Genomic DNA, 15485 nt, shown 5'->3' on the forward strand with positions numbered 1-15485 from the left:
TTTTCAATTTCTCTTATCCTTTAATAAGACACCGATCAACGACAGAGTTTGTTGAAAAATCCCTCAATCCATTTTTTTTACTTCCAATTCCCTTTTTGCGTTTAGATTCTCCAAAACTCCAATAACTGATACCTGTTAATTACAACATCAAGTTAATTACAACACCACAGAATACATTTTCCCTTTTTACTTAAACTAATAGAAAGTCGTACTCGTGTTCCACTGTCGTAATTAGAACTGAATTACAAAAGCAGTATCCAAGTCTTTTCCCTTAAATTATTACATTGAAGTAGATGCGTCTAAGATTCTAGTCTATTTGTTTCCTTAAGTCTTTCACGTAAGCCTTAAAAATCCCTTCACCTCCATAGCAATCAGACGTTTCAAGGTAGGATGAGAGTTTTGGCGCTAAATGGTGTAAATTAAGTTCTTTGAAAATTGACTTTCAGCGCATTTTGATTTGCTCAGTCGACACTCCGTTAATCCATACATAAATGGACAATTGCACCCTAAATAATATGTAAAGGCCCTGGTCTTAAATACCTTCAAAGTTTATATAAAGTGAAACAAAACGTCTGAGGATGATTTAAATGATCCCAGAAACCAGTGAGCCAAGTTGTTTCATACTCATCACGGTACGTTCCTGATCGATAGTAAACTCCAATCTTTCCCGCCGAAATATCTGTCAAGTCCAGCCGGTCATCGTCCTGGATCCATTCGGATATTGAGCCATCTTTGCCAGCTTTTCGGCTCACTTTGTGAATAAACCATATTGCCCACACGTTCCCTGCTGGAGATATGGCAATCCCTTTGATCATCTGGGAACTCGGTGGGTTTTCATGACTTTACTCGTACAGCTGCCAGGAGCCGATGGCCCTGTCACCAAACACAGGCAGCCTGAAGATTTGACCAAATCTGTCAAGAAACCAAATCTCGTTTGGACCTACAATTATCTTGACAGTAAACGTCATTTGGGGACTGAGGCTATGTTCAATCCACCCAGCACCGTGATTACACTATATATGTGTACCTGCTCGGTAGCCTCTGCCCATAGCAAATAAGGCTTGCCGCCCAAAGACCGGACGTCCCCGCAGCAAATTTATCCACTTGCAAGGACCCAACCAATTTCCATCTATAGAACCCTCGGGTTGCTCATCAGTTCCTTATTTCTCCATGATACAAGACTTGGGTACGTAGAGCCCCTATGTATCCATTAGGGCGGACAGAAATGGCTTGCTCGTTGGACCAATGTTGCTTAACCCACTCTCCATAGCTGAGGTATTCACTTGTAGCCTGAGGATTTCATTATTACTTCTAACTTGTTACTAGCATCTTCTAGTAACTGCACGATATACTGATTTACCTTTAAGTTACGGAAAGCCTGATATGATTAATAATGTTAAACCTCTTTTTATACTGGCCCGTACGGAGGCGGATATTTTTTATTCAGAACAGTTATCATCATGAAGTAGCACGCTGGGGTGTGTCGGGGAGGGGGTGTCTGGCATGGCGTGTGCCCCGACAGAAGGTTGTGGGAGGTGGTCCCAGGACACAGCAAAACCACAACCCTTGCTTTATCTTTTTGGGAATCCGATCTTCATTCATCAGTTGATTCCGAGTGAAAAAAGTTTGAAAAAACTTCAAAAAAAAACAATGATAATAATAATCTCTCTTTCAAACCAATATTTTTCGTACGTTCTCGAAAATTAGGAAGTATTTTTATAATACCTTTTTTTTTAATACCTTAAAACCCTGCGACGCAGTATGAATTTTTTCTCACAAAGTTTCGGGAGCGGACTCGCCAGTTGAGTCCGTTTCATTTTTCAGGGTTGCAGAGCCCTGAGTCCGTCCTAAAGGTATGTTAATGCTTCAGTGGTTGTCCCTAGCCTCTACAGCTCTAACAAACCACCAAAAGTACATCACAGTACCGTGGGGGGCGTTTTCCCAGGCTATCCCTATTTGAGGGGGGGGGGCTCGTCACGCGCCAGCCAAGCCATACCACCACCACATCACCCCCCACCAAAATAACACTTCAGAGACAGCCGAAAGAGGCCTCTGACAAGTTCCAGACAGCTGTCACTGATAAGAAACATTCCACTGTCTGCCCCAGGCACCATTTTGTAAACAATCCATTAGATTGTACACAAGGGGGCACTTAGCACACAGTCCTATGGGAATTGGCTGGAGGCTGGCTGGAGACCGGCTGGCTTTTTAAAAAAATTTTCTGGCTGGGAAGGCCCTGTCTGTAAAGTGACTAAAGCAGGTTTTTCAGCATGTACTACAGGGGTAGGATACGATAAATAGTCGTTGCATTTGGACGAAAAAAAAATTAAACGTTAATTAGCTCCAATCCCGCCAAAAGAGGCCGTTCCCTCTACCGAGATTAACAACCCCCAACAACTTTTTCTGTCAATCAATATCAAAATTGTTGCTGTGGCGCGGCCTCGTCGTGCCAAGTCAACTTTATATACCAGCTGGATAGCCTCCTTTCCGGTTGTCACAGTAGGCACTCCAGAATCCCTGTGCGTCTCGCATTATGCCTTGCACCACGCAGACTCTCTTGGTCTCGTTGGAATAGTGGCCTTTTGCACTCAAACCATCGATGACGTCCTGAAAACAGGCACCAATACATTATTATCATGATAGCAAAGAAACGCTTGGAGCGTACCAGTTTGAAAGATAAGCGAAAGAATTTTACAGTGACCTATATTTATGAAAAAACAAAATCAGAAACTAAAACGAAACGAAAGAACTAGAGACAAAGTTACTCTACCCCCCCAAAGGGTAAAAACAAAGACAAAAACCAAAAATAAAAAATATGTGCTCCATATGTGCCCAAGTACAACTTCGAAAAATCATATATAGATTGTTGAGGGCGTCCTTACCTGATTAAAACCCGCTTCATAAGTGACGTTATTTGGAAATAATTGATGATGAAAACGCCTGCGTTGGATCGCATTTTTTATGCTGTCACCATACCACAATGTATCCACGGTTACCTGTTGACACAAAATCAATGAGAGGACAGTTTTGACGATTAACATTTGTCGACGTTAAAACCACTGGAACATTAAATACACCTGCTGACGATGGATGCAATATATTTTAATTCCCGCTGTTACAATACTTTGGCAGTTGGCATATTTCTAGATTTTAACATTACTGAGTATTTAAAACATTCATATTTATGTTGATACTCCTCCAAATGTCGACTCCCTCATGCATAACACCGCTACGAGCATGTACTGTGATTATGCATCGATCTATCCCTAGTAATCACTTCACCTGTCGAATTGAATGACTGTTGAATATGAGCGTCGCAGGGATTTGGGGTGGGGCGGATATACCAATTTTTTCAAGGGAAAACTCTTCGCGTGCGTGTACAAAGCACTCATCAGCCAAAATGATAAACACAAGAGACTAATTTTGATTTTATTTAACAAACTGATTATTTTAACCTTCTTTCTTATGTCTCGCCTCCCTTTTTTTGTCTTTCAGAACGTACACGTTGTGATACAAACTACTGCAAACTGCTTGCTGGCTAGAGTGACTGAAAATGCAAACCACAATAGAAGGAGGGTCTGACGTTTCGATCCTAGCAGAATCTTTCTCAATGGTTATTGCCTTTGAGAAAGATTAAAACATAAGGCCCTCGTTCTTTTGCATGTTTTAATGTTTTCTGTTGCCGGGGTAGGCGACTCTACCCCCTCGTGACTCCCAAGGTCTTCATGTTGACATCAGCACGTTGCACGATATTACACTGCCTTATTGAGTAGTATGGCACATCAGCGTTCAGTTTATCTTGCTTTTAAGCTAGCAGGCCGTTAAAAAGATCCTTGACATTCAGTAAAAAATTAGATTGAAACAAATTGCTATTAGATTTGTGTACCTGCGCCACACCGGTGGTGATATGTGTAGCTCCTGACGCGCCAACTACAAGTTTAATTTTACCGTCATGATCCACCATTATGGTTGGTGTCATGGAGGACATTGGTCGTTTTCCTGGCCGGATGAAGTTTGAAACAGACGGCGGAAGGCAGAAAGAGTTTGGTACTCCGGGCTTTGAGAAATCATCCATGGCATCGTTGAAGAGGATTCCTGTCCGATTGCCACGAACTTTGGATCCAAAACTGGACAAAAGGGTAAGAGGTCGGGGGTCAGTGGCAGGTCAAGTTGATTCTAATGATCCAGCATACTTTAGTATTCACTGCTTATAATTGGTGACTATTTGCGGAACTAACCAAAGTTAGAGCAGATTATTATGTATTATCTGTAAGTAATTGTATATTAATTAATATATAATTGTAATTTACATATAGGTACATGTAACTATTTTGGTAATTTTTCTGTATTCATACTTACTAAAGGTTAATGGAGCTCGTAGCTGAAACAGCATTGCCGTGTGTATCAACGATCGACAGGTGGGATGTACCGCCATCAGGTTGATAGTAGTAGGCAGTATAGTAAGAGGGATCGTTAGTTTGGTTGTCATCAATAGCGGCTCGTAAGGCGTCTGCATAAGACTGTGACGTCATATTTGCAATAATCTGCAGACGAAGGAGATCCACAAGCTACAGAATCATTCTTACAATTATTGCGATCGTTGTTGACGCAGCTACAGCTGTCAAATTTAATTAATGTATGGTAAGTTATTCTCCTTGAAAAAAAATCACATTACATTCTGCCAGCGATAGGCCTAATCCTGTTCAGATTCCCCGATTTAGGATTCTCAGAGGTTGTGCACTTTCACCAAAGTATGTATACGCGAATTGGCCACTGTAAAGCACTTTAGTTCCTTACTCGATTTCACAATTTTGTTAAACTCCTACCCCACTTCAGTACTTCCGTAACTCACTTCTTTGACGTCGACGTAGTCTTCGTCTCCAAGTAATGATCGACCTGCATAAGCGAATTTGAAGGCCTCTATCATACGATGAGTTGTCAAGGTCTCAGCTTCAGTGGTAGCAATGCTATCTGGACCAATACCATAACCTAGAGAAATGTGATTACACATAATTCATGGTTTTCACGATTCCAATTCGAATCAAAATGAGTCCGGACGAAACGAAAAGGCACGTTGTGTCACTTGAAAAGAGAAAGTAATTGGTATTGCTGCAAAATAAGCGGAAAAGAACAAAATTGTACAACTAAAGAAATTTGATATAACACAAAACGAACAATGACGATCGTTAAAAAGAAGAAACGAGATGAGCCAAAAAACAAGGCAAAAAGTTACAGCAGTATGATAGACAAGGACAACGCACATCAACATTTTAATGGGATAGAATGGACAGGACATATTATATATATTAGTGTATATTTGTTACGAAACGAAACAAGACTCATACGAACAGTTGCGAAGAAATGATTAATCATGACAAGAGATGTAGCAGATAAGATCGAGAATGTGATTGATATGAGATATTTGAACAGAATAACTCGACAGGACTATGATAATTCGGCGTCGAAATCAATGGATTTACCCTCAAGAATGTTCATTATGAGTGCATACACGGCACCACTGCCTGGTGGGGGAGGCGAGTACACCTTCATACCATCCAATTCAAACATTAGAGGTTCCCTCCGTCTTACTTGATAACTTTCTAGATCTGCCTTTGTGATGATACCACCTGGGAAGAAATGTTCAGTAAAACCACAGATGTTTGCTCATACAATGATAAATTGGAATGATCAGAGTCCAGTTTTGAATACAGGTTGTTCAAATGATGACTCCAAATTTAATGAACAGCAATTCATACGACCAGAGTCATGGGCCCTATTCCAGATTGCATTAGTCACCTCTATCGGCAATGTCGGCCACGATGTCATCGGCAAGATCTCCTTTATAGAAAGCATTCTCTCCACCCTCTGCTAGTTTCTTGTAAGTGTCAGCCAGTTTCGTATCGACCAGTGTATCTCCTTCCTTTAAAATCTCCCCTTTTGAGTTCAGAAATATTTCCCTGGGGAGAAAAAGTGGCATAAAATTGAATTTTAAATCGCTAAGATGCAAATCGGGGATGAAAATGCTATTAGGTAATTTACATTCACTAAAGAAAGTCAAGATATAGTATACTGTACTTGTTGAGTATATGCTTTCCAAAAACCAAGTGCATATGGAAGACGGTCCTGAAAGGAACGTGTATTCAGTTTGAACTATAATCAAAATATTCAGACTTGCTAAAAACAATTGAAGGAAAAAATTTTCATGTCGGGTGACTCTTACCCTAAACTTGGATCGTTCTTCATGTAGATCTCTCTCTTTTTAATGATATGAGCCAGCTCTCTGCTAACTACTATTCCCTCCTCGGCCAATTTGATCGAAGGTTGAAATAAATCACTCCAGGGCAGCATACCGTACCGTTGATGAGCGGTCCAGTAACCAGCTAGCTGCCCGGGAACTGCAATGGCTAAGCCACCTAAAGTCAGGGGAAACCATTTTCTCTGTTACATGGAACGAATTAGTTGTGACAAACTATTGCTCTGTAATTTCACCGTTAAATTAATAAAAAATTAAAAAGTATGTGAGCTGCATACAATAATTATTTCCTGTTGACATAAGTTTGTTGAGATGCATTCCCAACAGTGAAATCATCACTTGCGACCACAAGGATGAGTTACAAGTATCAAATAGATGAAGTTACAACACAGCTTATTTACCTGTAATGGAGGCGTCTTCTGTCTCATGTTCGTACATTGTTTCGAAGGCAGCGAGTGGCGCTTTCTCTTTTGCATCCAACACTTCAGTGGTTTTAGTCTTGGCGTTGTAGTATAACATGATGAAGCCTCCGCCAATGCCAGTACTCTGGTAGTTATAAAGACCAATACACAGATACGCTGCTATCGCAGCGTCTACAGCAGTGCCTCCCTTTGCCAGCATATCCCTTGAAATATTCAACATTATCAGGATACCAAAAGTAACGATCGGTTATTGATGCAGTTTAAAAGTCCACTTATCAGGGGTTTAATACCTCGGATAGTTTCCCCATTCAAACACGCACAACACGTACGTGATCGTACATTATAACATTCGTTACAACATACCTCTCTCCCCGGCACGCGCGCATCAATACCAGGGACGAGTGCCTGTTACTATGCCAGTACTGTCAGTAGTCTTGAAAATGTTTGACTGGTTGTTATGCCCTCTGGAGGTTTCTACGACACATTTTAAAACGTTGTTGCAAGAATTCTTTTCCTTGTTGAGGATAGCAACTCAAAATTAGACTGTGTCAAGGGATACTACAATGAACCCTCAGTTTTGTGGAATTTTTGAAAATCTATTGATAGTGGAAACACATAATGGACAGGCCAAACTCTGACCGGTAAGTGACAAGAGGAGGGTCCTATTTCCTTCGGTCTTGGGAAATAGGACCCTCTCCTAGTCACTCACAGACACTGGATACGAGACAACTTTCAATTGTTTTCTTTGTTTCAGACTAAAGTGGTATTTAGGGGAATAAGTACGTGCTTGTTAAACTATCGTTTTCAGACCGGCTCATATCAGGAAACGGACGTGACTGATGCCTGAGCCGCTGGCGAGGGCATTATCTGCGTTCATTCTCCCGAACCGGTCTTAAACGCACTTTCAAGACCGACCATGTACACATTTTTCCCATAGTATATGGCACTTCTCCCCCATTGTATCTTACCGGTATGTCTAGGGTCCTCATCTATAAAAACAGGTAGCTTCTTGTGTAATAAAAGAGTCCAAAGTATGGTGAGCTTTTATCTATCATTTGCGGAAACTGCACAATTTTATGGCCTTCTCTTTCAACACTTTCGTCAAGAAGCCTCCGTCAACATCTTTACAAACTCTAATCACTTTGCACATGTTCAGTAAGTTATTGCTGAAAATCTGAAGACTTTCGAGCGAACTGTTGTTAATTTCATAGGTATTAAGATGTACGTACTGTACCACGGTGAACACAAACTAGTTAATAAAAGGTCAGTTCACCAGCCGACTCACCGGCCGATCTCTGAGCACTCGCCAGCATCAGCAGCCACAGCAGCCTTGGCGTATTGGTACTCGCCAGTTGGTTGTGGAGGTGGTTGTGATGGCTGTGGAGTGACTGTTACAGCGTTGCCATCCTTGTAATAATACAATAACCCCATGATCAAACTGACAGCCACGGCCACTATCAGCAGCAAGGCAAAGACCACTTGCCATCTCAAAACCTGGGTTTTTCTAGAGCAAAATATGAAAATGGACAACTTAGAACACACAAAAAAATCGGTTAAGTTGCTGATTTTGGGGCGACCTTCTTGACCCTTTAAAGCACATTATCCGTTGTTTCACCCACCAACTACTAGCACTAGCAAAATTTTATGTTTCATTAACAAATTTATGTTTTATTATATTTTTGCAGACGTTTTCAACAGCCGAAGGTGAAAACTTTGCCAACAATATTGGCAGTTCCCAATTAAGGCTGCCCAAGGGTTTAATTCCACGTTAGTTATTTACCCGTTTCCATTGCTCATTTGCTCATTCTCTTCTCATTTTCGTAGTTGCTATTATTCCTTTCTCGTAGGTCTAAACGTTTCATCTGTTTCTTGTTATTTAATCATCTTCCTTCCATTTTATCGACTTTTTTCTTTCTGTCTAAATATTGACATATTCTTTAAATTGACAGGTTCCCTTACTACCCTAATGAGTTCTTTGCATGTTTGAAATGTTTAAATATTTTCAAATTTGGTATTTTCTATGCAAGTTCAACAAAGAAGGAATACAATTTTGTTTTCATCGCGTCGAAGATTTCAAATGGGATTTAAAGCTTTATGATAAATGCAATAAAAAAACAGATCCATATTTTTGATCTAGCCAAAGTTGGAAAATGAAAACTGCTACCATGACAACCTGCCTAAATTGGAAGAGATTCAATGACGTCATAACGTTTTGACGCAGAAGCCTATTATTGGAGTATAAGAACGCTTTCACGCTCATCTGGCTGTTTTTCACTGCCGATTTCCCCTAAGTCATTCGTGTGGCTCGTTGTTTCTCAAGTTAGGACTACACATAGCCTAATTCTCAAAATAGACCCTGTGTAATAAATACCACTAATACTATTTACTGGCTGACTAGAACTCATGACTTTCTGGGTGAATTATATTGGGCATTTACGAGTATGGTGGACTAACCATGATTCAAACAAATTGGGTTCGGTTATTCATCACACATCATCCTTTTACAATATGAACTCCGTAAATTCACTGGTCAATCTCAACGGTTTCTGTCCTGAGTCCACGCATCTAAATTTGTGTGTCTAACTTTGAAGGTTGTTCTGGTATAGTAAAACCATTGGCGCTCTGCAACTATCATATCGTCATTCCGAGCGAGGGCCAACGGTGATGTTTACTTGGAAAAGGAAGCGGAACGGCTTTCAATTTATTATTTCATTGTACCTTGTCCCCAAAACCTGCCGTCGGAGTTGGATCCACATACTCATGCAAACATGAAACATTCAAAATATATTGTGCAACAAATTTCATGGAGAGGGGAAAGGAAAGCATGGATAATTGTGAGTGTTTAAAAATACTTTTTTCAATGCATCCAACTACGAGTGGCAAAGAGTTTTCTAAAACTGAAAAGTGTCCGAAATTGTGTCTAAGAAAATTTCAGTTTATATGCTTTCAAAATAGTTTGCAAGAGTTTTCGATAGCTGCATGAAGAGCTGCAACTAGTCGTCTGTTCTGTCGACTCACTAGATGAACAACGGATAATCTCCTGCATGGCTCCTCATTAATTGTTGGTATCTTTTCGAGTGCGGAAAATATTATTGAAAGTACTCTGTATCTCAAATACACACTATTACTTCCAGGGCAGTTATACTCTGCCTAAGTGTACTCATTGAAAACGATAATCAGACTGTCATTACGCTATGTGACCCATCTTACCCTTTGAGGTTCGCTTCTTCTGTCAGCTCCAGGGTTAATTTGTCGTTTTCTTGGTTGGAGAATGTCTTGAAGTTGAAATCGTTTCCCATCTATAAAATGAAGATCACTCAATTCAACTTCCGTTTGCACTGTACACGGATTAACTAGACTTTCCTTGAAGCCCACAACAGAGAGCTCGAGTATAACCTGAAATCAGTGATGTAAATCTGTGCTGGAAATTAAGGGGGGTGGGTGGATGGGAGAAGGGGAGAGGTGGGGGAGGGGACATGACATGAAACTGTGAAAGCAGGTGGAGGGGTGGCACAATATGACTCTGACGTATATAGAGGTCGAAGTTCATGATATTAATGTACATCTGCAATATGTACATGTATTCAGAATGCCATATTTATGGCTTTTAAATAATGTTCGCCCTCTTTGAGTGATACTGAATGCATTGTAGTCGTTGGAAGTCTGAAAAAATTTGCCATCCGCTTTTATTTTTTTGCTCACCACAAAAAGTGTGGGTGTGCAGGCATGGCATACATAGTGTGGACTTCTATCTGCACAAAAGGAGTCCACATAATGTAGCGTGCGATGGCGTAGTGTGGACCACAGGAGAACAAAGGAATGTCCACACTTTGTATGTAAAACAGGTATGGGTGTGGGTGTGTGTGTGGGGCGGGGGTGATTCAGTTCCCACATCCCCCCTCCAAAGGGGGGAGGGGTAAATCTCCCAGGATTCACGCCCATGCCTGAAATGCAACAGAGTGTGCAAAACTCAACTCAACTTCAATCAGAATGTTGATTGAGTCGAGTGCAAAAACCACAGCAGAAACGGAATTACTAGAGCGCTGCTTACTGAACGTGAGTTTCGCATGCCTATAATGGCACCACTAAAGGGCGTGGCAATCGTTATAAAGGGTCACTGCATTGAGTTTGTTTCAATACAAAGCTTACAATGCACCGCTGTGTCTCGGTTAACTTCATTTCAATTTTTTCATTGTTTTCAAGTGTACTTTTCTTTGTTTGGCGCGGAGTTCCATATTAATAGCAAAGCTGTGATTTCATCTCAAGAAGAAAACCTTAATCCTAATTCGTTTGCACATTAATGATGGATTTAAAACATTTAGGCCCATTTCCTATCCTGAATTTTTATGTGACCGTAAGCCGTCACCGTGATCCTAGTCGTCTTTTAACCAGCGATATGCAGTTCCCACCTTTGCTCTCCATTGTGTTAAACTTCATTATTGAGACCAATAACTCCCACCCAAGAGTCTCAATCCGTTGCTAGAAAAAAACGCGCCCTTTCTGGTCCCGCTCGGGGCGGATTGACTGAAGCTCATCCTTTGCAGTTTGATCACTGAAAGATACATATCACCAATGATATAGTGCCTTAATGCTGAACCTCGGTCTTATGGCCGCCGTAGGCTTGATTTCTGGGCCTTGGCCTTAAGGGATCATTGCCTTGTAATTTTAGAGCCTTACTCTTAAAACCCCCCTAATTATTAAATTTCCAGGTAAATTTGTTTGACATTCTGCTGTTCTGCAAACATACGTGTACACCTTAGGGCCAGCTTTGCAGTATTTAAGATAATCGTGTTTTGCCATCGAGAAGGGAAACGTCCTAAATTCGTTCACTTGTGCATTTACAATATGAACGGTTAAAAGAACATTTTGCTGCTTCCCCCAAATAAAGCTGAAGTCACTTTACATAATATATTATAATTATAATTGTGCTTGCGTCCATAAGGCCTATAAGATTATTTTTAACTTCCAATTAAATTATATGGAATACACGTACATTAAACATCTGTTGAAGACTGCCAATCGCCTTCGCAGTATACTTCCCCACACACGGAAATGATTTTTTCTAATCACAATGTAGGTCAAATTATGGGTTTCTTTAGTTTAAGTTTCCACCGGATAACAAAACAACAATTCTTCTAGTAATTTGGGAGAAAATAAATGTTATTTTGTGCTAGGCTTCTTTGGAGGCCAAGTTTTATTACAGTGAGGGTTAACGTTTGAGGGTCCAAACCTTGGCCTTTAGGGTCAGAGGCTTTGTGTTCAGGATCGAAGCCTTCGCTCCAACACTGCTTCTCACGAACTAAGAACGCGTCAATGCATTCAGTCGGTAACATCAAATGCGGACAGAAAACAAAGTAGGTAGACTGAAAATAACTACATGTATATTGGTTAGTACATGCTAATGGTCTAAAACGCCTAGGAGCTTTGAACAACTGGCCAAGAAAAGAATCTGAAGTAATATTTAGTGGGTTCAGAATGTTTTTAGAAAATATATTTGTAAATTCATACAATAATTTTCCCCTTAATACCATAAAACTGCCCACATTCGCATGTAAGACCAACCGTGACAAGAATAGTCCCATCCAATATTTTGTATGTCTGGTGAATCATTAATCTGTTAAGGGTTAGTTTCAATTGATTGTGTTTTTGTGGGCATTGGTTATAACAGTACAATTTTCTGTTTGCATCTTAACTGATTTTCATTTTCTGATTGTTGTTTTGTGCTTAGTTTAGATGAGATGCGCCTACTTTAAATTTTAAATGCTCTGTTTTTTATTTATTGAATAGTTAAGCTGAGTGTACTATGGCAATTTATCCTCCGGGATACAATAAAAGTGTTTGAAATAAACCACCTATAATAATAATAACAATTAAGTAAAAAAAGATTTGTGTCAAGTTACTCTTACATTTTAAGTTAGTACAGGCTATATAGTACAAAATGTCTGCAAGATTTCGGTTCATATGTTTACAGCAAACATTCGTATTATTCTAGTCAAATTTCCCTGACAAGATATTTGACATAACAGTGCAATATTTATACAGTGTAGCAATCACGTCAATGGGAAGCCTCCATGAAAACTTAAACTTGAAATTAAACACATATAGAAACAAAACAATACAAAAACAAGACAAAACTAAAACAAACTCACAAAGACTTACCTGTCGAACTATACAACAGTCTATGTGGATTTTTTTGTACTTGCTGGACAAAAGCAGTGACCAACTAATTCTCACCTTTATACACTTAGTCTACTTCTACTCTGCTAGAATGATTCGTAAGGAGCATGTGGACCTACAGTCAAGAAAATATACAGAGGTTAATACAAGCCTGACGTACCAAGCCTTCGCAGGAAACAGATAATCAGTAGACAAAGCCAAAGAGACATAATGGTTGGCACCAAACTAATACGTACATATCATAGAGCGATACATGTACATGTATATAGCTTTATCAAAATATATATAGCTCTAAAGCCCCGCCATATGCATTGGGCCAGCCACAACCACCGACGTCATGAAAAGACAGTGCGTGTATACAAGCCTATCCGGTTCGTAAGTGTGACGTCACTTGAGTTTAAACCACGCCCACTGCACATGCGTATTGATCGTCTTTTACATGGAACTATGAAACCGGAAGGTAACGAACAACTTCAGCGATCATCCACGGGGACGTGCAAATCGTGGCGCGTCCGCGTGTATGACGCGTGCAAGAACCTGCTTGTAATCACCAGCCTTTCTTTCGCTGATTGGGGGTGCACTTCAGCTCGGGGTAGATAACACAGACAACAGTTTGTCACCATCAACCAAACGTCTCAACGTCTGCCAATGGTTGACGACGCGCGATACGCGTACGTATCACCCGTGCATGAACTATGGCACGAGCGTGTACCAACACAGAAACGTCTTAGAAAAACAAACTTAAACAAATACAGGTAAACCACCGTAATTTTTTTACTCTAAATACATGCTGGGGTCATTGTTGCCTTTTAAACTATGGCTGCATCCGAATCTGTTGTCTAGAGCTAGGTCTAGGTCTTCACTCTATTGAAAGTACGTGAAGAGGCGCAGACAATACACCTAGCCGTAGCTCTGGAATCCTGATACGGACACGGCCTGTATCTGGGAAGAACGAACAGCTACTTGTGGCACTGTTGCTCATTTTAGGTGGGGAGAGGGTAGGTTGGTCTCAATAAAATTCTAATCTAAATGCCAGCTGGGTAGCCTCCTTTCCGGTCGTCACTGTAAGCGTTCAAAAATCCCTGGTTGTCACGTAGTATGCCTTGTACGACACAGCCACGGGTAGATTCGTATGGGTAGTTTCCTTTTGCTCTCAAGCCGTCGATAATTGCCTGAGTAAAGAAAAAAAAGGTTTTAGGCTTATTAACAAAAAACACAAAAATGGTGCTAGCAAGATGGAGGATTAGAACAATAACACTTTCCTTCAAAAATTAAGAACTCAAATTTAAGGCTTTCAGGCTTTAAAACAAAGAAATTCATGCAGTTTTCATACTACACCCCAAAGCAAGTTAGAAGTCGTTCTGACCTGATCATAACCTGGCTCATAGGTGACGTTGTTGGGGATAAATTGATGATGAATGCGCCTACGTTGGATTGATTCTTTAATATTCCGTCCATACCACAAAGCATCCGCAGATATCTACAGACACAAATATCAAAAGGACATCTGTGAATCTTGGGTAATGCCTGGAACTGTTTTCAAAGGGCAAACTTTTCCATCAATTTCTCACCTTTGTAACACTTTACACACATCGAAGAACTGACTTTTCCCGAACGTACTTTGAACGCCATAAGCAAACAACAGAGGGCACTGCACAATTTACCAACAAAAATATATAGACTAGTTTCCTGTCTTGCACAACACCAATATATGTCTGAAGACAACTACTTTACACCGATTTTTATACCTGGACTATGCCACTTGGTATCCGTGAACCCCCTGATGCACCCACCACCAGTCTAACTCCACCGTCACGATCCACTGCTATGGTGGGAGTCATGGAAGACATTGGTCGTTTTCCTGGCCGGATGAAGTTGCTCACAGACGGCGGAAAACCAAAGAAGTTCGGCTGACCAGGTCTGGAGAAATCATCCATCTCGTTGTTGAAGATAATTCCTGTACGATTTCCACGAATTTTGGATCCAAAACTGCATTAAGGGCAACGAAATAGTGGCAGAGACCAAAGCCAACGTCAAAGGTGTTAGTGATTGGGGGTTTTATCTGTTCGTCGTTCAGTCGGTTGGGTAATCCATTCAACGGATGATGAAGTTTGTCACACAATCAGTGGATCAATCAATTATTCAAACCCGCAAAAGCTATATTGATAAAGCACAGGGCGTAAACTAAGCGAGTAGGAAAGACGGATCAGTCAGTACAGCAAACAGTACCTGGATGAAGGTAGAAGGGAAACATGTAGCAGGGGTCGGCGCCTTTATGACTAGTGGTATGTTTAAATGGAGTTTCATGTCGTGTTTATGTGTACTTACAAGAGGTTTATGGTACTTGTTACAGCTACAGCATTGCCATGTGTATCAACGACCGACAGGTGAGATGTGCCGCTATCAGGCTGATTGTAGTACGCAGTATAGTAAGAAGGATCGTGAGACTCGTTGTCGCTAATAGCGGCTCGTAAGGAGTCTGCATAAGACTGTAACGTCATGTTGGCAACGATCTTTGACACAAGAAACCAATAAATTTTTAAGAGAAAAAGCTTGTGAGATTATTTTGGCAATAAAGTAAAAAAATCACAGAGGTGGATTACCAAAGAGTAAAAGCTATACGAGAGCGAAAT

At 40.6% G+C, this 15485-nt stretch overlaps 2 protein-coding genes across 5 annotated transcripts in view; both read right to left on the reverse strand.

Annotated features, from left to right (window-relative positions):
* LOC110989081 (glutathione hydrolase 1 proenzyme-like) lies at nucleotides 1-13099 on the reverse strand. Of its 2 annotated transcripts, none has more exons than XM_087141533.1 (12): nucleotides 13013-13099; nucleotides 9886-9974; nucleotides 7961-8179; nucleotides 6655-6878; nucleotides 6221-6413; nucleotides 5797-5957; nucleotides 5481-5627; nucleotides 4853-4989; nucleotides 4360-4544; nucleotides 3887-4127; nucleotides 2883-2996; nucleotides 1-2607 (listed from the first exon to the last, which is right to left on the reverse strand). In XM_087141533.1, the coding sequence occupies exons 2-12, from the start codon at nucleotides 9972-9974 to the stop codon at nucleotides 2461-2463; spliced, it is 1857 nt and encodes a 618-aa protein (XP_086997659.1). In that variant the 5' UTR covers nucleotides 13013-13099; the 3' UTR covers nucleotides 1-2460. The 2 variants fall into 2 exon arrangements, with proteins under 2 accessions (XP_086997659.1, XP_022108892.2); XM_022253200.2 differs by lacking the exon at nucleotides 13013-13099 and adding an exon at nucleotides 12835-12967.
* LOC110989082 (glutathione hydrolase 1 proenzyme-like) overlaps nucleotides 11754-15485 on the reverse strand; it is a 13579-nt gene continuing 9847 nt past the window's right edge. For 2 of the 3 annotated variants that reach the window (XM_022253202.2, XM_022253201.2), the window contains exons 8-11: nucleotides 15181-15365; nucleotides 14601-14841; nucleotides 14219-14332; nucleotides 11754-14024 (exon numbers count right to left, since the gene is read on the reverse strand). In XM_022253202.2, coding sequence (XP_022108894.2) covers nucleotides 13878-14024; nucleotides 14219-14332; nucleotides 14601-14841; nucleotides 15181-15365 — 687 coding nt within the window. In that variant the 3' untranslated portion in view covers nucleotides 11754-13877. The remainder of the gene's footprint in view (nucleotides 14025-14218; nucleotides 14333-14600; nucleotides 14842-15180; nucleotides 15366-15485) is intronic. The other variant, XM_022253203.2, reaches the window with a different exon arrangement.

The sequence above is a fragment of the Acanthaster planci genome, linkage group LG09, assembly GCF_054643075.1.
Source record: "Acanthaster planci isolate LZ-2023a linkage group LG09, COTS_SCS, whole genome shotgun sequence".
In the NCBI taxonomy this organism is placed as follows: Eukaryota; Metazoa; Echinodermata; class Asteroidea; order Valvatida; family Acanthasteridae; genus Acanthaster; species Acanthaster planci.

What these genes read in the sequence shown, in the direction of transcription:
- LOC110989081 (XM_087141533.1), bottom strand. Translation starts at nt 9,974, where the DNA reads ATGGGAAACGATTTCAACTTCAAGACATTCTCCAACCAAGAAAACGAC. An exon ending in GAGTGCTCAGAGATCGGCCG is followed by an intron (nt 6,879 to 7,960) that starts GTGAGTCGGCTG and finishes GAATATTTCAAG; the next exon opens with GGATATGCTGGCAAAGGGAG. An exon ending in TCACCACCGGTGTGGCGCAG is followed by an intron (nt 2,997 to 3,886) that starts GTACACAAATCT and finishes TTGTGTCAACAG; the next exon opens with GTAACCGTGGATACATTGTG.